Source organism: Narcine bancroftii, chromosome 5 (assembly GCF_036971445.1).
Source record: "Narcine bancroftii isolate sNarBan1 chromosome 5, sNarBan1.hap1, whole genome shotgun sequence".
Taxonomy (NCBI): domain Eukaryota; kingdom Metazoa; phylum Chordata; class Chondrichthyes; order Torpediniformes; family Narcinidae; genus Narcine; species Narcine bancroftii.
Genome location: NC_091473.1, coordinates 114,758,282 through 114,785,911, shown reverse-complemented (window position 1 = coordinate 114,785,911; position 27,630 = coordinate 114,758,282). Strand labels below are relative to the sequence as shown.

The 27,630-nt window shown below is 39.6% G+C and overlaps 1 protein-coding gene across 6 annotated transcripts in view; it reads right to left on the bottom strand.

Annotated features, from left to right (window-relative positions):
- Positions 1 to 27,630, bottom strand: part of rnf220a (ring finger protein 220a) — a 560,193-nt gene that overhangs the window by 221,311 nt on the left and 311,252 nt on the right. For all 6 annotated transcript variants that reach the window (XM_069938838.1, XM_069938836.1, XM_069938841.1 and 3 more), the window contains exon 3: positions 8,130 to 8,259. In XM_069938838.1, the coding sequence (XP_069794939.1) occupies positions 8,130 to 8,259 (130 nt within the window). The remainder of the gene's footprint in view (positions 1 to 8,129; positions 8,260 to 27,630) is intronic.

Genomic DNA, 27,630 nt, shown 5'->3' with positions numbered 1-27,630 from the left:
CCTGATTGTTCTGTCATTGAATAAAGATGCGTCTGAACTAATCTCAGACATGGATGCACCTTCCAGCCTATTCCCTGCAACCTTTGGCACTTTTACAGAATAATATTCAATTGATTTCAGCTGTGAATATATTCAGTGATCAAGCCTCCACAGTTTCTGAGGAAAGGAAATCCAAAGATACACAACCCGTAGAAAAAATATATTCCTCTTCTTACTGCCATTGATTGGCAGTTCCTTCTTCTAAAACTATGCCTCCAAGCTCAAGACTGCTCCATGAGAGTCATAGTCATCAAGTCGAACAGGAACAGGGCCTTAGGACCAACTAGTCAATGATGCCAAGCCTGATCTGTCTGAATGTCTTAAATGTGCTCCCTTCTATCATTTCTTCTACCAGCTTATTCCATATATGAACTACCCTCTGAATGAAACATTTACCCATCAGATCCCTCTTAATTCTTTCACCTTTTACCTTCAACCTGTGCCATCTGGTTCTAAAGTCCCACCTTAAACTATGTCATCTAGTTCGAGAATCCTCACATTTTGCCACTTTGTACTCCATCTGCCAGATGTTTATGTGCTTTTTTAACCCATCTATATATCCTCCTTGCAGACTCTCTCCACCACTTTCACAACTTGATTTTCTGCCGACCTTTGAACGATCAGCAAACTTGTGCATTTTGACAATGTAAATGCAGAGTCTACGTTTCTCCTGGCAGCCATTTCTAGAACTAAGGGCCACAGTCTCCAAATAATCAGTGGCCATTCAGCACAGAGGTACAGCATAAGGTAGAAGAGCAGAGGGCCCATGTTGGTTTGGAGGATTTGAGGATGCCATGGAGATAAGGACTTTGGAGGGAATAGTTAGCAAACTAAAAATAGTTAGCCAAAGAACCAAAATAAATTGACAGTGCCAAAATATGGGCATCATGATTGGATAGGTAATATTAGATATTGAGTGATGCCTTTGTACTTCATATGCATGTTGGAAATCTGAAGAAAGCAGGTTTGCTGAAAACTATAAATAAAATTTCAGTTGATCATATTTTCTTATTTTTTTTATTTAGTATGCGAGTACTGCAGGCAAGGAAAACATTGTTTATTGGCTTTGAGAAGGTGATGGTGAGTCACTTTTATGAACTGCTGCACTCCTGTTGGATAGGATTTTGTTCCAGGATTTAGACCCGGCAATGATGAAGGAATAGTGATATGGTTGCAATTCAAATTGAATGTGACTTAAAGAAGAACCTGCAGGAGGTGGCGTTTTTTGTTCCTGTCCACCATGTTCCTTCCTGAAGTTGGGATCACCTGTTTGTCGGAGTAGCCTGAGCACGTAACAGTTGGGAATGGTGCAGATAGTCAGGATACAATGGTGGGAGAGGAAATTAATGTTTAAGGTGATCCATTAAATTCAAGTGGATAGCTTCCTCCAGAATAAAGATGACCTTGCAGAGTGTTGTTGAAACTACACTCATCCAAGTAAGTGGAAAATTTTCCATCAGGTTCCTGGTCAGGAATGAAACAGCTAAAAATGGTCATTTCTAGGACAATTCCCTGAGGAAGTCCTGCAGCAAGGATATTTGGGGCTGGTATGTTGGACCTTCTGGTTTTGCCAGATTAAGGAAAAAATGACCATGCTTTCAAATTTTGCTTGAATATGTTATTTAGAATAAAAATACAATCTTGATGGATTTACTAGAAGGCTACAGGCTGTTGTTTTGCTTGGAATTACAAAACCCAGTATAGACCATTCAAAATGATCCAGGAATCAAGGTGGCTAAATCTCCGGGGCCTGAAAAAGTATTCCCAAGGACTCTGAGGGAGGATAATGTACAAATAATGGGGGTTTTGACAGAAATATTTAAAATATCACTATTCATGGGGGATGTGCAGAAGGATTGCTGTTCTGCTGTTTAAAAAAGGCTCCAAAAGTAAACTTGGTAATTATAGGCCTGTGAGTCTGATGTCGATGGTGAGTAAATTAATGGAAAGTGTTCTTAGAGATGGTGTATACATTTATTTGGAAAGTCAGGGATTGATTAGGTATAGTCAACAGGGTTTTGTACATGTTAGATCATGTTTAACAAATCTTATAGAGTTTTTCGAGGAAGTTACTAAGAAGGTTGACAAAGGGAAGGCTATGGATGTTGCCTATATGGACTTTAGTCAGGTTCCGCATAAGAGGTTAGTTAGGAAGGTTCAAGCATTAGTATTAATGTTGAAATAGTGAAATGGATTCAACAATGGTTAGGATGGGAGTTGTCAGAGAGTAGTGGTGGAAAATTGTCTGTCAAATTGGAGGCTGGTGACTAGTGGAGTGCCTCAGGGATCGGTACTAAGTCCATTGTTGTTTGTCATAGATATTAACAATCTAGATGGTAGGGTAGTAAATTAGATAAGTAAGTATGCAGATTGGTGATGTTGTGGACAGTGAAGAAGGTTATCTAACCTTGCAGTGGGATATAGGACAGTTAGAAAAGTGGGCTGAAAGATGGCAGATGGAGTTTAATACTGATAAATGTGAGATGCTACATTTTGGTAGGACTATTCAGCAAAGGTTATACACATTAAATGGTCGACAATTGAGAAGTGCAGTGGAACAAAGAGATTTATAAATTCTGGTACATAATTCCCTAAAAGTTGATTCACATGTAGAAAGGGTGGTGAAGAAGGCATTGATATGGGTCTTCATAAATCAGAGTATTGAGTACAGGAGTTGGGATGTCATGTTGAAGTTGTATAAGGCATTGGTGAGGCCGAATTTGGAATATTGTGTGCAGTTTTGTTTGCCAAATTATAGGAAGGATATAAACAGGATAAAGAGAGTGCAGAGGAGATTTTCAAGAATGCTCCCTAGGTTTCGGGTTTGAGTTACAGGGAAAGGTTGAACAGGCTAGGACTTAAATTTGCTGGATTGTAGAAGATTGAAGGGTGATTTGATAGTGGTATTTAAAATTATGAGGGGGACAGAATCAATGTGGACAGGCTTTTTCCATTGAGAGTGGGGAATATTCAAACAAGAGGACATGGATTGAGATTGAAGGGGGAAAAGTTTTGGGGAAACACAAGGGGGAAAAGTTTTGGGGAAACACAAGGGGGAATTTCTTCACTCAGAGGAGGGGAGGGAGTGTGGAATGAACTTCCGGCCAAAGTGATAGATGCAGGTTTGATTTTAATACTTAAGGAAAAGTTGGATAGCTATATGGACAAGAGAGGTGTAGAGAGTTAAGGGCCAGGTGCGGGGCAATGGGAATAGGTGGGAGAGGTGTTTGGTATGAATAAGAAGGGCCAAACTGGCCTGTTTCTGTGCTGAAATTGTTATATGGTTAATGGCTGACAGGAGAATTGGGAGGAAGTTGAAATGTTACAGAGAATAAGTGGGGCTGATGGGAAACCCCTGTGATGGACTTAATGGGTTTAATGGTCTCTTTTGTCTCAAGGAAATATGAGAAATAGGAAATAAATGCGAGATTTTGAGATTAAGCAATCAGCATATTTTTGATTTACGTTACATTTGTACAAATCAAAACTCTTTTCATCACTATCTGAATAATAAATCCATTTCAATTTATTTTCTGGTGATGAGTGAAAATATCTGTCACTTTGCAGTCTGGCCACAGATATTCCTTAATGTTGAGAAAAAAATAAACAATCCTGGATAGGTTTGGTCAAGGGATCATCTCATCACTCATTAGAAGCATGACCTAAAAATGAAACTCAATGGTAATTGCCATGAGTATGATCTCTTACTTTCTGCCTTCAACACTTTCTATCAAAGACAACAAATCAAAGAAATTTACTGCACAGAATTAAGCTATTTGAGCCATCATGTCCTTGCCGAGTAAAATAGGGCTGTTCAGGTTACAACCCATACCTTTATAGGATAGAGCTCTTCATCAAGATACTTTTTAAATATAATAAAGGTTCTTGCATCCACCGGACTTTCAAGCAGCAAGTTGTAAATTTCCAGCAATCTTTGATTGAAAATTCCTTTCCTCAACTCCTCTTTAATTTCTCCATCAATTAAATGAAATCTATGTCCCCAAATTATTGAGCCTTCTGCTTTGGACAACAAATATTTTCTATTCACCCTGCCAGGTCTCTGATAATTTATACATCTCAATTAAATCTCCTTCCCTCTCGCCACCCCCCTCCCCCAAACACCTATGAAAGAAAATACCCAGTCTAGTCAGTCTATCGAGTCATCCTAGTCCTAGATACAGGTGGTATGCAACATAGATTATATATATATATATATATCTTCTTTTTTCTTTGGCTTGGCTTCGCGGACGAAGATTTATGGAGGGGGTAAAAAGTCCACGTCAGCTGCAGGCTCGTTTGTGGCTGACCAGTCCGATGCGGGACAGGCAGACACGATTGCAGCGGTTGCAAGGGAAAATTGGTTGGTTGGGGTTGGGTGTTGGGTTTTTCCTCCTTTGCCTTTTGTCAGTGAGGTGGGATGATATATATATATATATATATATATATATATATACACACACACACATATATATATATATATATATCATCACATTTTCTTCACTGGCATTACTGTGGTCAAAGGAGATAATGTGCTGTAAATGAGTATCAAACAGGAAACATTCTTCTCCTCAGCACCTATTCCCAGCAAGACTTTTGGTTTAATATTATCTTTTCATCTTTTTCTTCATGATAGTTATTGAACCATGCAAAATTGTAAACATTTCCTATTATTGATACATCCAACATAATATTCATTTAGGTGGAACTTCCAATAAGGAGTTGTTCTTCTCTCTTGTATATGCATGTATGTGTGTGCACACATTTGTGTGTGGGTACATGGGTATTTGTGTGGGTTGGTGGATGGATGGAATGTATATGTGTGTGAGTTTGGGTGTATGTATGTACGGGGTGTGTGGGTGTGTGGTGGGGGTGGGAAGGTAGGGTGAAAGCGAACACCAGCAGGAGCTCAATGAGCTGAATAGAATTCTGTGCTGTAAATTCCAGAATGGTATGGGATAATTTCTTCCAGTGTTTTGAGAAATATAAACTAAATAGATAATCATGAAAAAGAGAGTACAACCTAATCTGATCCCTGACTAAAATTCCACTGGGGTGCAGTCTTGGCAGTTGAACAGTTTGGAGCCTTCTGACGTATTTCTGCCAAACAGGCACATATATTTCAGACCATTATATTCACAAAGCTTTTCACTTCACTGTATAATACCAAGTTACATATTTGATAAATACAGTAATAAAAAGTAATGAATATGTACTGCAACGTAACATACTATGCATGCGCTGAAATACAATGTTTTATACATGTTCTGTAATATAATGTAACCTAATGTACTGTGAAATTGTAATATCAATCAATTTCAAATACATTGATGTCAGATTAAATGTTGAATAAAGTTCCACTATTTTGTAGCAAGAGTGTGCTCTCCTGTCACTTTGACCATTGCACTTGTGCAAATATTTCTGCTTCCCTGAGTCGCCATCCACGTGGCCCCTCTGAGTGAAAATGATGATTAATTGCAGATTAGTGCTGAGTTATAAACCATTTTGTGCTGCAGGTTAAGACTTGCCAACCCCTTTTCACTTACAACTGGCAAAGGACTGAGATGTTCATCGCATCATCGTAGGCTGCATGCAGTACTCTCTGAAAAATCCCACTGTTCATGGTGTCAGACACTGTTAAATGATTCTTTGGGACAGATTCGGGAAAGCATGGAACAAGTCAATGGTTTCATAAAGCTATTATGTCTCCACTCCAATAAATGATGATCACTTAACAATAATCTATGTATGGTTGACGCTAATGGATGCAAATATAATAATGGATAGAATTACTGACCTCAAAACAAATAGGGCTGCTGCTTTAATGGAATCAGTTTGAGAGTTATCATTACCTATTTATCTATTTAACATGTTCTAGTGGATCTTCTCATTGACAAAAGGATAGTAATATTCATGCAGAATCAGGAAGTTATTTATCTTGATAGTGGGTACCCTTCCACAAAATGTTGCAGAGGATAGTTTGTTAGAAATATTCAAAGTGGGGGGTTGGATGAGGCCCTATTGGCTAAAGGGATCAACGGGTATGGAGAGAAAGCAGGAATAGGGTACTGATGTTGCATGATCAGCCACAATCTTATTGGATGGTGGAGCATGCTGAATGGCTTTTTCCTGCTCCTACTTTCCCATTACAAGCAAAAGACACTCCATATGCAAGATAGAGAAGGAGTGATTAAAGATGAATCTCAATATGGTTTCCAATAAAAGGCCATATCATACCAACCGAGGTGAATATTTTGAATAAGCTACCAGGCCTCTGGGCATTCGTATCCTGGATATGACATATCTCGACAAACTTTATTCCACATTAATGGAATGGGCTGAATAGCCTAGATTTCTATGCTTCTAGAATACCACGCAGTACATAAAAAGACTGAGTATAAGGAGTTGATTGTATTCCTATAGGCAGAAGACTATTATACATGCTAACAGAGGAAGTGATGCAGAGACTTGCATTGTTCTTTGGAGTTTTTATTAACAATGTGGATGAATCTGATGAGGGAACCTTGCTGGAAAGTTACCATTCTTACCAAATGCTGCATTTAGAAATCATCTTTTAAAATAATGGTATACACTATTAAAAAGATATTTTCTGACAGGCGAGACTACTAAAATGATGTCATGTTTGTTAAATCTGATATTTCAAAAATGCTCCACCTGCCCTTTTTTATATATTTTTTTGTAATTATTATAAAAGTTATAAAAACCACACTACTCTGAAGCAATACCAAAGATCAAGTATAGATCTGCAGTCAGGGCCTCAGAGGTGTGGTGAGACCCTCAATAGGAGATAATCATACATGGAATCATTTTGATACCGAAGAAAATTTAAATCCAGCAGGATGTCAAATTGGGTTTAAAAATGCCTGAGAGGGATCTTTGTATTCATCAAACACTCCCTAAACTTTGAGACACACAGAGGCTACAGAAGGTACCCATACCTACTTGACATTAATTTAAATGCTCAATCAACACATATTCTCCAAACATACAAATTTTAAGTGCTGGCTGATGGAGCCATGCATGTAGCTCAGCACCTAAATATAAAGGTCCTTTCAAAACAGAACAGGAGTCTTGACCAAACAACAACTGAGCCAGTTAGCTGGGTGTTAAAAGAAGCATTTATTCCTACATCACACATTGGCCTACTCGGATTCAATGCAGCTATTTTTTTTTAAAAAAAGGTTCGTGATAAATTAAGTTTATATCTTGCACAAGATTGTCGTGGCAATAGAGACATGTTTGGTTGGACAGTTTCATTGCATACATGGATTTAAGATAGCCAGTTGGATGTCCAGATTTTTACAATTTATGTCTCCAGCAAGCAGAATTTAGCGATCAATTTACAGACTATATTCTCACACTGTCAAAATGGAATGTAAACAAAAGAAGCCTCTGAAAACAAACCTGGATGATTACAATGTTGGTTCATATTCAGAATCAGTAGCCAATTCTCTAGTTTAATGACAAATATATCATTGTGCCATTTCTACAACAATCGACAAGTTGAAACATTAAAACTACCCATTAGCAAACTTCACACCAGTCATTTCACAAAAATTACTGGCTACTTACTGTTTAGTACAGTATAATATTCCTGCCTCACGCAAAATAGTATTGGTGAAATTCTCCAATTATTCATTTTATTTAACCCAAGCAAATCAGTAGGAAAATTCAAAATAAAGCAAGTGAACCAAGTGAAAAATGCAGGGAATGAGTGACGCTGCAAAGGACACACCAAAGCAGAGTCTTTAACTCATCTGTAATAGATGTTCATTTCAATCCCAACTCAGCCTGAGTGACTGGGTGCAAGTACACTCCATCACCACTGACAACACTGATAATCTGTGTGTAAATCTTATCAGCTTGCCTGCTTCCATGATAGTTCACTATAATGGGGGGGGGGGGGGGGGGGGTGTGTGTGTGTGTGTGTGTGTGTGTGTGTGTGTGTGTGTGTGTGTGTGTGTGTGTGTGTGTGTGTGTGTGTGTGTGTGTGTGTGTGTAAGTAAAACCTGCAAATTATTCAAAGCTATGATCCTGAAAATAGTAAATAAAAAAACGTAAAAACAGCATACCATATGTTGCTCTGAGTGAGCTTTTCCAGCTCTTGTTCCATATGATCTTGTAGTTCACTTGGACGAAGCAGTACCTGACAGATGGGGCATATTGGAGCTTGAGTATCAAACAGAGTTGCTTTCTTCTTACCTGATTTGAAAAAAAAATACAAAAATTATTGCAAAAGTACCATTGAAAAGTGAAAGATTTCCCAACTTCTCAGTCTTCAGATAATAATTGCTATATTAGTGTACTTATCAACTTTATTATTGGATATGAGCTCTCAACATTTGACTGGACCATTATTCCAGCACATATAACAGTGCAGGGACAAGTCCTTCAGCCCATGATATCTGTGCCAAACACGTCAAATTAAACAAATCTTTTCCACCTGCACACGATCCATACCACTCCATTCCCTGCATATTCATATATCTATTAAAAAATCTCTTCAAGACTACCATTGTATTGCTTCCACTGCTGCATCTGGCACCCAGTTCCAGGTTCAACTTAAGAAGAAAAGAATGAGAAGCTGTTCTAAGTTTTTCGTTATTCCAATAAAAAAACTTGGATTCTTTTAAAACAACTATATTTGTTAGCTAAAGCAGAACTCACTCAGGACCATGTGGAAGCATCCATCTTGAATCCAACTGAAGCATGTAATAAAACTGGTCTTCAACTCCCTCTAGTGGTTGGGAGGATCTCTAGCACTCTATCACTATACTAATTATCAAGAAGAATAGTATCCATACATTGGGTCAGTGTCTTCATTTTTTTTTAAATCAGTCAAAGGCAAACTGTTTTCAAATTTTCCTTCATTATCTCACAATTTTGGATCAGTGAATCATTGGACAGGCATGTTTTTCTGGCAAAAAGGATACTAGTCATGCCAGAGTGATGACAAATCTCTCCAGTACAACAGTAATTGCACTTCAAATCATGTGTTTCCCAACGCATGCAACACTTCTAATCATAGCAAAAAATAAAGTTGGAGCTAAATGTTTTGGCTCCTGCTGATTTTTTAACTAAGCACGATGCTAATAACAAAATGTGACTAATAGGTGGTGATCCTAACAACAGAGACATTTTTAGTGTACCCTATATGATTATGCATCAATTGATAGAGGCACTGATCTCCTGTAATAATCTAAATTTTACGTTGGTAACCATTGACTGATAAGTTATTTTGTTTAAGTAAAGAAAAATTATTTCTTTTCAATTTTATTTTACAGAACGAACATACATTTATGGATTGAGGTAAATCTTTTGAAAACATTAAATTACCAAAGAGTAAATACGCCTTATTTTAAAGAGTATGCATCCAACTTATCATGTTCATTGAAGAAAAAAAAACATGTGGTAGATATGTTTTTGATTTCCAGTAAATATTTGAAAAGGTGTTTTTTGTAGAAAATGAAAAAATGGCTGTCCCATGGGCTGCCTGGCTAGAAACAGATAGTAAGCACAAAGAGGGTTTTTTTTTCTGGTTGGCAAGATGTAACTAGACATAAGGATCATTGTTGGGGCTGCATCTTTAAAAATTTTATATGAATAACTTGAAAGCTCCAAAGGTATTGATTTTGCAAAGAGAGGTAGGAAAGTAAGTCATGAAGGCAAAGATCTGGCAAATAGGGCAACAGTGCAGAATTGTCTATTTTGGCAGGAAAATTGGAAAAATATAAGTATATTATCCAAATGGTGAGAGACTTTGGATTGCAGAGGGATCTGGGTGTGTGGTAATCAGGTGTAACAATTAGGAAAGTCAACAAAATGTTATTATAGGGGAGTTGAGTACAATTTACGAAGGCTGCGTGAACACAGGGCATTACTGAGTACTGTGTCCACTAGTTAATGAGTGATTTAAATGTGTTGCAAATAATCCAGAGAATGTTTACTGGATTATTACCAAGAGAGGGCAGATTGTCTTAGGAGGAATGGTTTGAGAGGTCAGTTTGTTCCATTAGTGTTCAGAGAGGACATTTGATTACAGGAAAAGGTAAAATCAGGGATCACATGAAAAATAATGCTTTGCACTGCAGTTATTGGGGGAGGAAGTGCAGAGTAGTAGAAAGGTTCCAGTTCCTCAGAAGCCAGGAAGCCTTTGACACATGCATTACAAAGTCTGTTGGAGAGGATAGCTGTGTCAGTCTAGGCCATATTTCAAACTCTAAGAGCCTAATATGTCAACGTTAGTGATTGCATCTCCAAATGCTTCACCTACTAAAGGGCACAGTTACCTGAGATAGTAGGCACTCACTATCTTCCAGCATTTTTTACTAATCCCCTTTCCTTTCATCCAATGATATATTCTGATTTATAAGACACAAAAGCACCTCATCCTTTTATTGAGTCAAAGAAATATGTAGCATAGAAACAGGCTCTTGTCCATGCTGATCAGGTTGTGTCATTTGCCTGTATTCAACCCAAATTCCTTCAGACATTTCCTCTCCATGTATCTGTCCAAATAACTTTTAAATGTTCTTGCCTCTACCACGTCTTCTAGGAACTCATTCCAGATTTTCAATGTTTGAGTTACAGGGAAAGGTTGAGCAGGCTGGGACTTTATTCCCGAGAGTGTAGAAGATTGAAGAGTGATTTGATAGAGTTATTTAAAATTATGAGGGGGACAGATACAGTCAATATGGAAAGGCTTTTTCCATTGAGAGTGGGGAAGATTCAAACAAGAGGACATGGATTGAGATTGAAGGGAGAATTTCTTCACTCAAAGGGAGTGTGGAGTGAGCTTCCGGCTGAAGTGGTAGATGCAGGTTTGATTTTAATATTTAAGGAAAAATTGAATAGGTATATGGATGAGAGAAGTGTGTAGGATTATGGGATAGGTATGGATCAATGGGACCAGGTGGGAGAAGGTGTTTAGCATGGACTAGAAGGGCCAAACTGGCCTGTTTCTGTGCCATAATTGTTATATGGTTAAATACCCATCACCCTGCATGAAAAAGGTGCCCCCTCAATCACTTTTAAATCTTTCAACTAACCTCCCCTTACACCAATTCATCTATATTATCTTCCACTATCTGATAACAAAAATCTCCCACCTGATCAGGCAGAGGTAGAACAAAAGTGTGATGATGAAAAACACATTCTCTCTGGATTTAGTCAAATCAAGTCATGTTTATTATCACCTGATTGCCCAAGCACAACCCAACTCAACAGAGTTCTCCGGTCCTTCATGGAAAACATGCAGGCACACAACCAGACAAAATGCACATACAGACATACAATGCATATGCAAGACAGGCATTCATATAAATAAATAAATATTGTTTAATGAATATGAGAGTCTCCAATGGTTAGCGTGAGCAGTTTCTTTGGTCATTCAGCATTTAATGCATCTTTCTACCAGCTTATATACTGACAAAATAATTTAGAGGTTAGTGGAGAGGTGGGACCAGGAAGTGAAACAATACAGCCTGCATGTAGGATCATTGAGAGAAAATAATTTAGAGGTTAGCGGAGAGGTGGGACCATAATGTGAAACAATACGGCCTGCATGTAGGATCATTGAGAGAAAATAATTGAGAGGTTAGCGGAGAGGTGGGACCAGGATATGAAACAATACGGCCTGCATGTAGGATCATTGAGAGAAAATAATTGAGAGGTTAGCAGAGAGGTGGGACCAGGATGTGAAACAATATGGCCTGCATGTAGGATCATTGGGAGGTTAGTGAAGAGGTGGGACCAGGAGGTGAAACAATATGGCCTTCATGTAGGATCATTGAGAGGTTAGCGAAGAGGTGGGACCAGGAGGTGAAACAATATGGCCTTCATGTAGGATCATTGAGAGGTTAGCGAAGAGGTGGGACCAGGAGGTGAAACAATATGGCCTTCATGTAGGATCATTGAGAGGTTAGCGGAGAGGTGGGACCAAAAGGTGAAACAATATGGCCTGCAGGTAGAATAAGGAAATTAATTGCAAGTTGTACATTAGTAAAAATATCAAAGTGCTGGAGGAACTCAACAGGTCTCAGAGTCTCCATGGGGTGGGGGGGTGGGGGTAAAGATATATAACCAACATTTTAAGCTTGAGTCCATGTATGAGCTAAATTAGAAGACTGGAGGAAAAGAAGGACAGGCTAGTGGGCAAAAGGTGATAATTTGACATGGATAGGACAGTAGAGGAAAGGTGAGAATTGATCAGGGGAGAGCTGTCACTCTGGAGAGCTGGAAGAAAGGGGACAGAGGGAAAGGGAGAGAGAAAAAGAGAGATAGAACCAGAGGAAATGAGACATTGGGATAAAGAAAGAAAGAGCCAGGGAGTTAATGGGGGCTAATAGAAACTGGAAGTTGATGTTAATCCCATCTGATTAGAAGGTATCTAGATGAAATATGAGATGTTGTGTGTGGTCTCAGACTGGCAGTACATAAGACCACGGATAGAGATCTCAGCATGGGAATAGGCGAGGAATTGAAATTGATTGCCACTGGGAGATCGCCACTGTTGCAATGCACAGAGTGAAGGTGCTCAGCGAAGTGATCCTCTCATCTGCGTCCAGTCTCTCTGATGTAGAGGAAACCTCAATAGGAGCAATGGATCCAGCAGATGACTCCTGCAGATTCACAAGTGAAGTATTGCTTTGAGGCCCCGAATGATGGTGAGGGAGGAGGTGTGGGCACAAGTGGTACATCTCCTGTGGTCATAGGGATAGCTTCCAAGGGTATGATTAGAGGAAAGGGAGGAGTGGACGAGGGAATCATGGAGGGAACGGCTCCATCAGAAGGTAGAGAGGGGAGAAGAAGGGAAGGTGAGCTCACATAGTAGATGGGGAAAATGGTGGAGGATGATTTATTGGATGTAGTGGCTGATGGGATGGTAGGTGAAGACAAGTGGAATCCTGTTCTTGCTGCAAGTGGCAGGATAGATGTGTGGGTAGTTGAGGATATACGGGTGAGGGCAAAGTTGATGCTGATAGAGAGGAAACTAAGTTTTTGGAAGAAGGAGGACATCTCTGATGATCTTGCATGGAAGACCTTAACCTGGGAGCAAATGTGACAGAGACTAAGGAAATGAGAGAAAGGAATGTAATCCTTAAAATGATCAAGGTGTGAAGAGGTGTAGTTGAGGTAGCTGTGGGAGTTGGTTGGTTGGTAGCAGATGTCTGTCGAGAGTTTGTCTCCCAAAATGGAGACAAAGAGTTCAAGAGTGGGTTGGTGTTGCTAGAGATGGACCAAGTGAATTTGAGGTCGGGATGAAAATTGAAGTGAATCAAGTCGATTAACTCATTATGGATGCATAAGGCAGCACCAATGTTGTCATCAATGAAGCAAAGCAAGAGTTGAGGAGCCTTGTACATTAGTCGTTCTGCAGGTAATTCAGATAGACATCTCTAACTGCCTTTTGTACCAGGGTTAGGAATGCAGAATTAAACACTGGGTGCCTCAGGGATCAGTGCTGGGACCATTGTTGTTTGTCATCTATATAAATGATATGGATGATAATTTGGTAAATTAGATCAGCAAGTTTGCAGATGACACTATGACTGGAAGCCTTGTGGACAGCGAAGAAGGTTTTCAAAGCTTGCAGAGGGATCTGGACCAGTTGGAAAAATGGGCTGAAAAATGACAGATGGAATTTAATGCAGACAAGTGTGAGGTGTTGCATTTTGGAAGTACAAACCAGGAAAGGACAGACACAGTAAATGGTAGGGCACTGAGGAGTGTGGTAGAACAGAGGGATTTGGGAATACAGATACATAATTCCTTGAAAGTGGCGTCATAGGTAGACAGGGTGGTAAAGCAATCTTTTGGCATTTTTGCCTTCATAAATCAAAGTATTTACTACAGGAGATGGGATGTTCTGTTAAAATTGTACAAGACATTGATGAGGACAAATTTGGAGTATTGTGTGCAGTTTTTGGTCACCTAACTACAGGAAAGATGTCAATAAGATGGAAAAAATGCAGAAAGGATTTACTAGGATATTGCCCAGACTTCAGGAACTGAGTTACAGGGAAAGATTAAACAGATTAAGATTTTATTGCCTGGAGCATAGAAGAGTGAGGGGAGATTTGATAGAGGTATTTAAAATTATAAAGGGGATAGACAGAGTAAATGTAGGTAAGGTAGGCTTTTTTCCACTGAGGGTAGGTGAGATATAAACCAGAGAACATGAGTTAAGAGTGAAAGGGGAAATGTTTAGGGGGAACATGAGGGGGAACTTCTTCACACAGAGAGTGGTCAGGGTGTAGAACGAGCTGAAATAGTGAATGTGGGCTCAATTTTAACATTTTAGATGAATTTGGACAGATACATAGATGGGAGATATATGGAGGGCTATGGACTGGGTGCAAGTCAGTGGGTCTAGGCAAAAAAAATGGATCAGCACGGACTAGAAGGGCTGAAGAGACCTGTAGACTCTATCATCTTTAATAAACTATCAATGGAAGAATTGTGGCAGCATTCAATAGAAATCAATCAGCAACTTGGAGTTTATGGTCCCTGTAAACTGTACTTTTGGGGCATTCTTCCTGGTCCTGAACACATTTGCAGGTGTCCCAGGTTGAAAAACCCCATAAGCTGAAACATTTAGCTTCAATTTTGCAGAACTCTGATATCAAAGCAACATTGCATGTTAATTGAACTTGTAGTCTACTTACTTTGCGCACTTACAGCAGATTATCTCTGCACAAGCCATTACCAATACAGCAACTGGAGTGACACACATCACATATGCTCGAGAGTATAACTCTCCCAAATAAAATATATTCATCACATGTGGCACCCGAAGAAGAGATGTTATGGATCAAAATATTGCCACTACATTCTATTACTGGAATCTCAAAACTAAAGAGCTAATCAGGGTCAGTGAAGTGATTAGATATTACAATTCCCAATAAATCAGGAACTCATAAACTCAGTACATCATATAGAATGAGGGAAGGACTGATCAATTTGCAAAACAAATTCTCAAACCGTCTTTTCATCCAACTGTAAGATCGCATTCTAATGCCCTGCTCCAAATCCAAATGACACCATTTCAAAGCAATTTACTTCAGCTCAGCAGAACAAGTGATTGAATTATATTTGTTGATTTTAACTCGACTCTCCGTGTTGCAACCTGGTTATTCCCATTCTTCTAACTCAGAGAGGCGTGAATATCTGACAGCTTCTGTTTGATGGTGCAGGAAGCAAAGGAAGTCAAAGGCAGAAGAAAGAAGGAAAAGAATGGCATCAGTATCAAAAGGCAAGTTTCCTTCCAGAAAACAAGGAGTACATGACATAAAGGAATCCAAAAGCTTCTTGTGTGTCGTACCAACTGAAGGAGGATGCCTCATAAATGAGCTAACATCATGATAGAAGAAATAAAGTACCAAACAATAAAGAAGTCCGTACCGAAGTTGACTGTCACATCGTAATACATAGCCAACAAGCTTTCAAAACTTTATTCTGATAGTTTCTAAATTTTGAGATCTAACTTTCTTTATCTAACAAGTCACTAAATATTCATGGCTGCAGGATATTGCAATTATTGACACATTTGCTAAAATTAGAGACAGTTGAATAGCAATATTGCAGCATGCCGCCCTTTCAAATTTTATTCAAAAGTCGAGGGGAGGGAAAATAAATCATGATCTCTTTTTCTCTCATCTCTAATAGCAAACGACACCACCAGAGCTTGCAGACAATAATGATAAGTTTTCTGTGATAAAAATAACTGACAATATTTACACTCAGAAACCATTTCCTTTAATCTTTAAAGAAAAGATTGAAGGGAAATGAAAACAGATCCCAGCCAGAAATTACTTTCGGTTCTATTTTTGTCCTCAGACCTTCCACAAACAATACAAATTGCTGTGACTGTCTCCCAAAAAAAGCACATACGTTTCCAGCAGGGAAATCCTGTTACAGCTATGCACCAGCACAAACAGATGTCATGTAAACAGCTGTCTCCACCCTTGGCCTCATCCCCTGCCTCTAGCTGTACTGTATTAAAGACTCATTTATTAATAGGTCAGCAATTAACAAGCTAAGCATCCTGACACCTACTGAACACATGGCAAGCACTTATGTTCAATGTAGTTTGGCTGAACACTGGCGTTTATTGACAAAAGATTTCTTTTCTAATCACCAGGATACGCAAATAAAATTAAACAATAATCTTTGTCCTTCCAGATATAGGTTTTGGGATAAGGCAGTTTTCAAACTGCTCTGTTCACAGTTTGGTCAGTTGAGTGATTAATAGGAACATGATCAGAAATATATGAGAAGAGAGCAGCTGGAGAAGTGTTCAATATGCTAAACAGGGATACAGATTCATTTCCGAGATTTTCCACATGGTAAGTTCCTGATCCTGGCCATCGCATCCAAGTAAAGGCATTGAGCAGAAGCCAGATGCTTCCCATGAGAGGGAAAGATGGAAAACCAGAAAGTGAGTCAACAAAAAAGGCGAATGCTAAGAATAGTAATATCAGGTCTGGGAAGTGGAGACTGCCACATTAGCCAATGACATAGGGTGTGGTGTGGGGTGGAGTTGTGACGAGGAGAAGAAAATCAAATGTCTTAAAAATGATTCAAGAGTTTCATAACAAGAAAAAAAATCAATTATTTTTTAGGGATTGAGACAAATTTTCATCTGAATTTAAACCCTGGATTCAGTATTCCACTCAAACATATTTATGTTAAAAATGCTTTATTAAATTTCATTACAAAAAGATGCCTTTCCAGGTGTCAGAATTTAAACTAAGCACTTCAGAAAGTGGAGCACAACTTTCACAATTCCAACATTGAACTCTAGTTCTGACCATTGATAAAACATCTGGGATTAAAACATCGACAACATTAACGTTTTCAATGATTTTAAGAATGATGAAAATGTTTAATATATTTGCAACTCTCCAAAAAAGAAGGAAATCTATCTGATTCCCTTTACCACCTGCCAACTGCTATAGGTTAGGGATAGAAGAGATGCACATAAGAGTTTAATTTAAACTTTTGGATGAAGAGCAATATCTCTCTCTCTCTCTCTCTCTCTTCCCCCCCCCCCCCCCCGCCCTCCACCCTCCCTCTGCGCAAGAAGGAAACAGTGGGCCTAGCCAGGTGCTGCAAAGTTTATTTTCCTACTTTTCTCTGTCCACGTTTATCCCTGCTACCAGTTCTTGCTTAATTAATCTTTCTTGGCAATTCTTTTTATGAAACCCTGCTCCAAAGCCAGGCTAACATCTCACTTCCACTGGCTTTGATTCAGACACAAAGCAGAACATTTTAAATAAGTCCTGGGAGTTAAAATGATCCCCATTCCTTGCTAGGAATCTTTAGGCACTTCCCTCCAACTCTGTACCTTAACTCAAAATATGAATATATCATCATACCCCATCATTTCCAAGAATGCTTGAAATCATTTCCATTTTTATCAGCTGGCCTGACTGTAGAGTGGTCACCAGGATTGAGTGAGTCATTATTTGTAGAGATATGCTTGTGATTTACTTATCTTCTGGGTGGAAATGTGGCTCATTTATCAAATACTAGATGCCACTTTATTGACTGCAGAGAAAGATAACAATGCGATTAGAGGGTGGAATTATTCCTTACAAGGATTCTCATGTGGGAGAAATTGCACTGGGTTGATTGTGGATGGAGAGGAGGGGTCGATGGCATGATAGCTGCTGCATTGTTCATCTTTATGAATGGTAAAGCCACATTAATTCGAAGGTTTCACTCCTGGTACCTAGTCAATTAGCTAGTTGACCACATTAGCATGAGGGGTGCTGGGATGAGGCTACCATTTCCAGCTCAGGAAAGAGAAAATAATTAAAGGTTGTTGCTTCTGCATAGATTTACTGGTGCCCTCTATAAGTGGGTAATGAAAATACCTCTCCTATGCAATAATTTAAAGTATGGAGCAGTGGAACAACAAAACCATTAAAACAGGTGGTCAATATCAAGAGCAGTGGTTCTCAACCTGTTTCTTTCCACTCACATACCACTTTAAGTAATCCCTATGCCATCGGTGCTCTGTGATTAGTAAGGGATTGCTTAAGGTGGTATGTGAGTGGGATGGGAAGGTTGAGAACCATTGGTTTAGACCCAATTGTTACTGAAATAACTTGCTTGAGAAAAATTGTCATTGGCCCATTTCCTTTGGAGTTATGAAACCATGCACATAACGAGTCAATTAGGTATGATTAAAACAGTGGTTTTCAAACTTTTTCTTTCCTCTCACATACCACCTGAACCAATCCCCTACTAATCACAGAGCACCTATGGCAGGGGACGGCCAAACTTGCTTAACATAAGAGCCACAAACAATAAACTTTGGAAGTTTGAGAACCACAATCACGTGATCGCAACCATGTTGACTAAAACTACCATTGTGAGCAGCGGCTGGTACGATTCCTATCTCAGCTTCCTTACTGTACATGTTGTTGTATAGGACAACGATGTGCAGGTTGACTCTGGAATTTCCATCTAAAATGTTGGTTATGAGTGATACCCTTTCAAAAAGGCAACCCCCCCCCCCCAAAAAAATAAAATCTGGCACTTACTGCTGACCAGTGGATGCTGTTAAAAGCAAATCACAATATTTTAATAAAAATTATTATTTAAAAGTTTAAATTTTATTTGAATATTGTAAAATAAACCACTGTCAGCTCAAGTGTCAGGCCATTGAAAACCTGTACTGAGCCGACGCACTGGATCCCACAGAGGAGCACTGAGACTTCGCAAATAACTAATGGGGCATGCGCAAGATTATACTGGAGTCAGCAACAAGATGCAGCGGAGTTGCAACTTCGTTGTCAAGGTAAGAATTTTAGCTCTTTGTATAGGACGACTCAAATTTAAGATGAAAATTTGAAGTTTAGCTGATCGTCCTGTACAATGGCGTATACGCTACTGTTGCGAGCTGCACGCTATATGTCAAAGAGCTGCATGTGGCTTGCAAGCCGCTATTTGGCCACCCCTGACCTATGGCATCTGGAGTACTTCTTAGGTGGAAAGAAAAAGTTTGAAACCCACTCATTGAAAGGAAGAGATAAGGACAATAGAAAGTACAAAGTGGCAACAAAGTACATGATGTGCTTCACAATATTTGAAGATGTCAGACTATTCCTATAACTTTTGAAAATATCTATCATGAGAATAGTGATCTCATAATTATCTTTGTTTAGCTTTAATTTTAGGTAGCAGGCAAGGTGCTGCATTACATCAGAAGCCTTGCATGATCTGGTTGATCTTGATAGAGAAAGACTATATTTTAATCATTCACACATGGCAGCTGAATTTACAGATCAGATTTTTTCAGACATATAACCACAAACCAATCAAATCTGCTACGATAAATAATCATTGATTAGTCCACAACGATCTCTGCCAAGATTACGCTGTGAATAAACAAGTTTCTGAAAATCATATCCTTTTTTTTGTCTGCAGTCACCAGGAAAGCCACCTGAATGGAGAAGAGGAGAGTCTCCAAGACATGGATTCTCTTCGGTTTTTTATACTATTCAAGCAATAAAAGGGTTAAGTCCATTTCTGAACATTTAATCAAACCTGCAGAATATCTCTAACCACAATAAGAAAAACTATTTCATCCTCAGTACCCAACCCCCCAGCACCAACTCTAATTTCAATTTTTATTCCATGAAACTGGAAAAGGGATATTTTGTTCAAAAATACTGCTGTGGATGTTTTAAAATCTGGCAAATAGTGGACAAGGCAGTGTTTCTCATTAATTCTCAGTCAAATGATTGATGATCATTCCACAAGAATCATACAATTTCCTCAGTTGACAAGAGTATATTTAAACATTCTCTCACTTTTTCTCTCCTCCCCTCCCCTCCCCCAACACTGGTATAAGAGAATTGTTCTGGTGTTTTGAGGATAGCATTGCACAATGAATTGCACAGCTTTGGTTAATGGAAATGGTCAATCCAATTGCGACTGAGCAAGTCAGACGGAGAGAGGAGAAGACAAGCTGGCACCTCAAAGTAATGTCTTAAATCAAGTTTCCTTAAAACTGAAAAGTAATTGTAAAGTTCAGACATAGATTGTATTCAATTTAATAATGCACCTGAGAAAAAGCTGAAAGAGTTTTTTTTTTCTGCATCTGATCATTAGGAGTGATCCAGATACAATTAGTAAAGAGGATTAATGCATAAATCATTTTGGCTCTAAGAATAGTTCTATTCAGGATGATTTTAGAGTTCCTTGGCACTGCAATCTGAAAGATTATTTTAACAAAATAAAACTATTCGGAGACTATAAAATGCATTATACAAATATAATGTTGATAAATTAGAAAGATTGATTTACAAAATCAAATTAAGAGAATGTACTTAAAAGCCAAGATGAGTTCGGTGATGTAATTGTAACGTGAACGGCACCAATATTTCTCTGATTTAAAACACAAAAATCCTTATTATAACTATGGCCTTCATGTCTACAGACTCAGTTTTCTCCTATTTTCTTTTTCCTCATTGTCCAGTCTTCTGAGGACAGCTGATGATGTTATTTGCCATTCTGAGATCCTCAAATGTCTTGGACCAAAACTTATTCTTTTAACTTGGCTCAAGCAGAATATCATCACCCTCTCTTTGGTTTGGACCTTGTTTTGAAAACTCCCTCACTGTGTTTTAATCAGACGTATGGAAACACCCTCCCTGTCTCTTCCATCGCGCTGATGACAAGATTAGAGCTACTTTCCGCTCTTACTCTGATTTTCGAGAATTTTATTCCTTTGTAATCAAATTTCCTCCCATGCTTCACCATGTGGGCAGTTGCTGAACTCTTCATAACATTTCCAGATCTTGATCTATTTATGGACAACTCTTTAGCCTAAATCGATCTCCAATGGCAGCCAGCTCTTTTACAGAGCAGTCACGTATCATTGACTGTTTCCAACCCCTGCTCCCACTTTGGCCCACAGGGCCCTCCACCCAGTCTAGGGGAGGACGCCGAGGCCATCCCATAGAGGGAGTAGGCCATAGAGCATAAGCAGGGGTTTGGGTATTTTCCCCTGGGTCCACTTGGGAGACCGGGGTATCTATCCCTTCAATCTCTACCCTTACATCATCCCCCACTTCTGTCTGTTTGGGAAGTCTACTGCCTTACGGGGCGGGCGTGAACAGCGGGTGGAGAGGGTAGTATGTTAGACACGTGCTGAGGAGTATCTTCATCATTACCATTGTCATCATTCCAGATATTCCCGTCCCAATCATTAATTACATCAGGATCATCGCCATTCCTTATCATGGCACGAATACGATATGGATCGGGTTCTACTCCATGCCTTTCCTTATCTGCACAGAGCTGCTGCTGGAGTTTAATATTACGGCAGATCGTTTGGACATGCTGATCTTCCCATTCTTTTGCTCTGTCCTGACTGGTACAAACAATCTCGCTCATCATGGAACAGTGTTGTCGCATGGATTCTAGCTCCTCCTCTAGTTGCTCTCTCTTGTGTTGAGATTCTACTTCTCTTTGAACTAATTCTGCTTCACGCTGAATGGAGCAGCGTAAGGCTGTGGCCAGCAGCCAAAAGCCGTCCATCAGCGTCCCCTTTTTAACAGGAAATTTACTTTCTCGAAGGAGAGTGGCAACCCGCTCTCCCAGAGGTGCACTTGATGGGTCTAACTTCTCATCCCAACTAATGGGTGGTCCCAACAAAGACAGGGTATTGGCCAACATGCCAAACCCATCATCTTTGGAAGTCCATCCCGGAATCAAAAACTGCTCAGGGCTCACCTCTTTCTTTCGGTGAAACATCTTGAGACCAATCCTGCTCGCAGGTGAGTTGGGCCAAACTCTCGCATTATTGCTTTTTTTTGTGATTATTGTAGTTTTGATTTCTCTTTTACGCTCTTTTTGTACTCTCATTGTTTTTTCACTTACCCGGTGAGACGGGGAGGAGAGCCCGTCAGGGTTATCGTTTCTGGTTGGACACGCCCGGACGACCGGGCGCAACTCGCTCCGGGGACAGTGACAGGTGGGGAGTTTGACTGGGGTGGTACACCTGTCACACCCTAACGCAGGTGTCCTAAGGCGAGCTCAGGGAGGACAGAAACCTCCCTTGGAGCGTAAGGGCAAATGCTCGCTTATCTTTCTTGCTGTGCTGGGAATAAGTGCTTGGGTAAACAGTTTTTGGGTAATATAAGCCACGGTCCTGCTGCTGAAGTTTGAGACTCTCTGAGAGGTGGCAACATCTATCAGCAAGAAGAAGAACTTCTAGAGTCCAGCCAACGTCCCGGTCGGGGGAGGTGGAGAAGCTGCTACCGGCGCCCTGACAACCTACTACAAGTGTGCAGTCATTGCCTCACTTCGGCAGTTGGGACCAGTCCAGGCATTGATAAGTAAAGTTGGGAAGGGCTTGCATATTGTAGTTTGAATTCAGCTTTTGAATTTGTAATTAACATTTGTATAAACTGAACTGCTCTCGGTGTGTGTGTCTATTTTCTTTCGGTAGCTCAAACACTGTGACCAATCTAAAACGAACAAAGTGAGAAGTACAAGTTTACCCAAGACAACAACACCCAAAATAAACTTTTTATTGAGTTAATCTCAACTCATTTTCACCGAGAGCAGAACATCAGTGACCTATAGTGTAGCATGGTGGGTATACACTGCTCTACACTGGTGGAATTTGTGACAATCAGATGTAGACCATTTTATCTACCACAGGAACTTACCATGGCCCTCACAGTTTGAGTGTCTATCCACCCCCCCCCCCCCCCACCACACAGCGCTAACGCTAAGAAGGCGATCTGGGAACTGTATGGGCCTATAAACAAAATGCAGATCGCACACCCTGACGAATTGATTACTATTGCAGGAGATTTCACTTTGGATACTCAGACCACATCACTATAATGCTAATCCCATTATAAAGACCGCTCATCAGACGCTCCAGACCAGTTCTGAAGCAGGTTAAAACCTGGCCATTGGGGGCCACTCATACACTTCAAGACTGCTTTAAGCGCACTGGCTGGGACATGTTCAAGGAAGCAGCAAACAGTGGTGATTGCATCAATCTGGAGGAGTATTCGGCGTTGGTGTCCAACTGCATTAATAAGTGTTCTGATGACTTCACTGTGCCGAAGACCATCATTAGTCACTCTAATTAGAAGCCATGGATGACTGCGGAGGTGCGTGTGCTCTTAGGAACTGAGACACTGCCTTCAGAGTGGATGACAAGGTAGCCCTAGCTATTGCAAGAGACAAGCTGTCTAAGGCCATCAGGGAGACAAAGTGTGCGCATGCCCAGCGCATTCATAGTCACTTCCTGGATATTAAGGACATGTGACACATGTGGAAGGACATCCAAGATATCACCAACCACAAGACAATACCATCTGCCTGTGCTGGTGGTGCCTCCCTCACTGAACAATGCACTGAACAACTTCTACGTGCATTGTAAGGCAAAAAGATGATATGGCGGTGAAGAAGACCACCTCTCCTCCAAATGATCAGGTGTTGCATCTTGCAGTGGCCGATGTGAAGAGAGAGTTAGGCAAGATCAACCCAGGGATAGCTTCTAGACCGGATAGCATTCCCGGCAGAGTGCTCAGGGGATGTGAGGCTCAGCAAGCAGATGTTCTCACCAACATCTTTAGCATCTCCTTGAGAAGCGCCGTGATCCCAACATGCTTCAAAGCTGCCACCATTGTCCCTGTGCCAAAGAATTCGTCTGTGTCCTGCCTCAATGTCTGTGTCGCACTCACATCGATCATCATGAAGTGCTTCGTGAGGCTCGTCATGGGGCACATCAAGCTCCCACTCCCCTTCACTAGACCCCTTACAGTTCGCATACATATCCAATTGCTCTACGGGATGCCATCGCCACAAACCTTCATCTTGTCTTCACCCACCTGGAAAATAAGGATTCGATGTTCGAATGCTGTTTATTGACTTCAGTTCAGCATTCAACACAATCATACCTCAATACCTGATAAGGAAGTTGAGCCTGCTTGGTCTAAACACTTCCCTCTGTAATTGGATTCTAAACTTCCTGTCAGGGAGACCTCAAGCAGTCCGGATCAGTAACAGCATTTCCAAGGCCATCACACTGAGCAGGGGGCTGACCCATGACTGTGCAGCTAAACACAACTTGAACCACATCATCAACTTCACTGACAACACGACTGTGGTGGGCCTTATTAGAAAGAATGAGGAGTTAGCATATAGAGATGAGGTGCAGTCGCTAATGGACTGGTGCAGAGCCAAAAACCTGTATCTGAACATTAATAAAACAAAAGAGATGGCTGTTGACTTCAGGAGGGCCCGGGGAGACCATTCACGGCTCCACAATTGAGGTTGTCAACAGTATCAAGTTCCTTGGAGTGCACTTGATGGAGAATCTCTCCTGGTCCCTTAACTCCAGCTCCATAGCCAAGAAAGCCCAGCAGCACTTCTACTTCATGCGAAGGCTGAGGAAAGTTCATCTCCCACCCTCCATCCTCACTACATTTTACAGAGGATGTATCAAGAGCATCCTGTACAACTGCATCACTGCCTGGTTTGGAATGCCTCCTCAGACTGTATGACCCTGGAAAGGATAGTGAAATCAGCAGAAAAGATAATCAGGGGCTCTCTTCCTACCATGAAGGTCATTTACAACACTTGATGCAGGCGAAAGGCAATAAACATTGTGCCTCACTGTTCTCCCTTCTGCCCTCTGGTAGGAGCTACCATAGCACTCAGGCCCTCATGTTCAGATTGGGCAACAGCTTTTTCACCCAAGCCATCAGGTTCCTGAATTCCCAGAACATATGTGGATAGTGTACCTTGGACTTTTACTGTATACATCTTAGTATTTTAATATTTTATTGTGCTTAACTTCTATTCTAACTTCTATTTTTATATTTTTGTAAATATGCTCTGAAGTTCTGGAGAAACACAATCTCATTTTTCCTATGCAAGCATGGTATGAATGATACATAAAGGTGACGACTTGATTTGACTTGGTTGGCTGTATTCACAGAGCAGCTTTGGCAACCAGCAATGCCCCATCTCAGGCTCACCAACTTTCCTTCTTATGGAACGTTTGCTCATCCCTTTAGCAATGTCTTATAAAAACATATCAAGTGTAATCAAATCAAAATGGTTTTCTTTTTAAAAAGTTAAAATATGTAAAAAGCACATAATCCCTTAAAACAACTAAAATCTTTTAATCTACATTTAATATATATATCTATATAGATTATATCTATATATAGATATAGATCTATATCTATATATATATATATATAAATACTCCTTAATTTCCAATAAGTAGCTAACTTTTCTCAAGCATTTGAACAGGACTATTGTGCTTGCACTATGTTTGACCTGGATGGATTCAGAAGCCAGACATCACACATTGGTCATGAAGAGTCGTGAGTGGAGGTTAGCAGTGAAATATTGGACTCCATGAAGAGTCTAGTAGAGTAATGAAGGGGAAGCCAGCAGCACAGGTTCGAAGTAACTGGTGTCAGATTACATTGGTAATCTCAGACATAAGCACTAATATTGGGCAAAAACAAAATGCCCTAAAACTTTATTACTTGCACATTATTCATCTTGACAATTAAAAAAAAATTTCCACTAACTCCCTGATATTTCCTTTGCTCTTTTTCATGACTGCAGTTACATTCATTTGGTTGTTTATCTTTTTGTTCAAATTTCCAAAGGAAATCCCTATCCAATGCATTCACCCATCCTTTCTTTATACTGATGGTGTTTGGTTTGCAAGCTATTTATTATCAACATTTTGTTATTTTTCTTCAGATATCCAGCATTTGAAGGTTTGGATTAGAGTTTTTTTGATTTTGTTGGATCCCAATTCTCACAGGAAATAGTACCAATGAAACAATAACTAAAGCAATTAAAATGCACAAAACCTGCCTACGATGGAAAAAATAAGTAAAAAAGCAAACATCTTGAGGATACACCTGCCACTTCTGTGGATAAAGGTTCAGCTCTGATGAAGGGTCATCAATCTAAAATGTTAACTCTGGTTCTCTCTCCATAAGATAGTTACAGACAAAACATGTATGATAGATGCACTGTTGCATAAAGAGAAACCAAAAATATATGCCAAAATGCATGAAAGATCTGGGCCTCCCAAAACTCCTCCCCATAGTATCCAAATCATAATAAAAAATATTTTAAGCTACTCCAGAATTCAAGCTTTTGTTTATGTCAATGGAAATACACATTATTTAAGTTATAAATGATCTCCAATACCTGCTTTTAATGTAAAGTTGTCATGTTATTTTGTGATTTACATTTTAAAGTCATAACTGGAGTTGATTTTATCTATTATATTTTAATACATATTTTTAAAAGATCAGTCCTTTAACAATCCTTTTTTAGCCAGTAGAGATTAAGTTTTTTAACCTTTCTTTATTGCTTATTTTCTTTTACATTTGGGATCGATAACATTGTTATTTCTTCTCTTCTTGGCTAAGAACATTATGCATTCAGCTCATAATTTAATCTTTTTTTTTAATCATGTGCCTCTATATGTGCCTGGGATTGAGTGACAGTGTGGATATTAATTAGTGTGATTATAGAATTATGTATATGCAGTTATATAGAGATGTGTGATGAGAGTGTGGGCATGCATTCTTTTATGTAAAAGTGCAGGGTTTGTACAAACGCATCACTGTATACACATGCATGCAGCATTGAATCAAACCACATTAATATAAGCTCCACTTAGTAGCAGCCCTATATGCCTTATATCTTAACCTTCAGTTATTAGATTAATAAATGCAAGTCATGTTAAATTGCAAAAATATACTTACCTGGAAATGGCTGCCCTTTCAATCAGGGCAACCATTCTCTTGGATCTTCCATGGTTCAGCTCTGTCACTATGATCTCAAGAGTTCTCTATACCTCCAACTCTGCATTTTTTTTTTCAAATTGAAGCCTGTAAACCTGATGAAATGTCTAACAGGCTTTCAGTTTTATTCATAGGTATTTTATTAAAGAGGATTAGTTACAACAACTGGAACTATTTTAAAGACATGGTTTTTAAATTGTATCAGGAGATCATATCATTCACACATTTAATGTCTTTGTCAGAAATTCCTTTAGTTTCTTAAAATTAATAGATTAATGTTGTTTCTAGCCTTTATACGATAATGCTCTCAGAAAGCATCAACAACTTTATCAAGAACTCATCATGGTGCTGTTGATTACTAAGATCAACTGGATAGATTTCTAATTATTTTCAATGGGCATGCAGTGAGTTGAATTATTATATCACCTACTTTAAGATACCTTTGCAAGGCTTGAACTATCACGAGGGTCACAACTACTTTTTTGTTCTGTGATCTTGCAGGCAGCTTGAAGATCGATGGTTCCACAAAGCCACTCCTTTCTGAGTTGCACTGAAGGTGAACATTTAAGTTTAAGCACTGGGAGGTGAGATGGAGGAGGACTAAGGAAAGCACTGACTGATGATTTGGTCCATATAAAAAAAATGTATTTGTTCCTTCTAGGCCTACAAAAGTCCACAGTAAAAAAAGGTTTCCGCACCATTGTTTGGGGGAAAAACCCAGTGGTCTTCATACTGCTATTAAAAT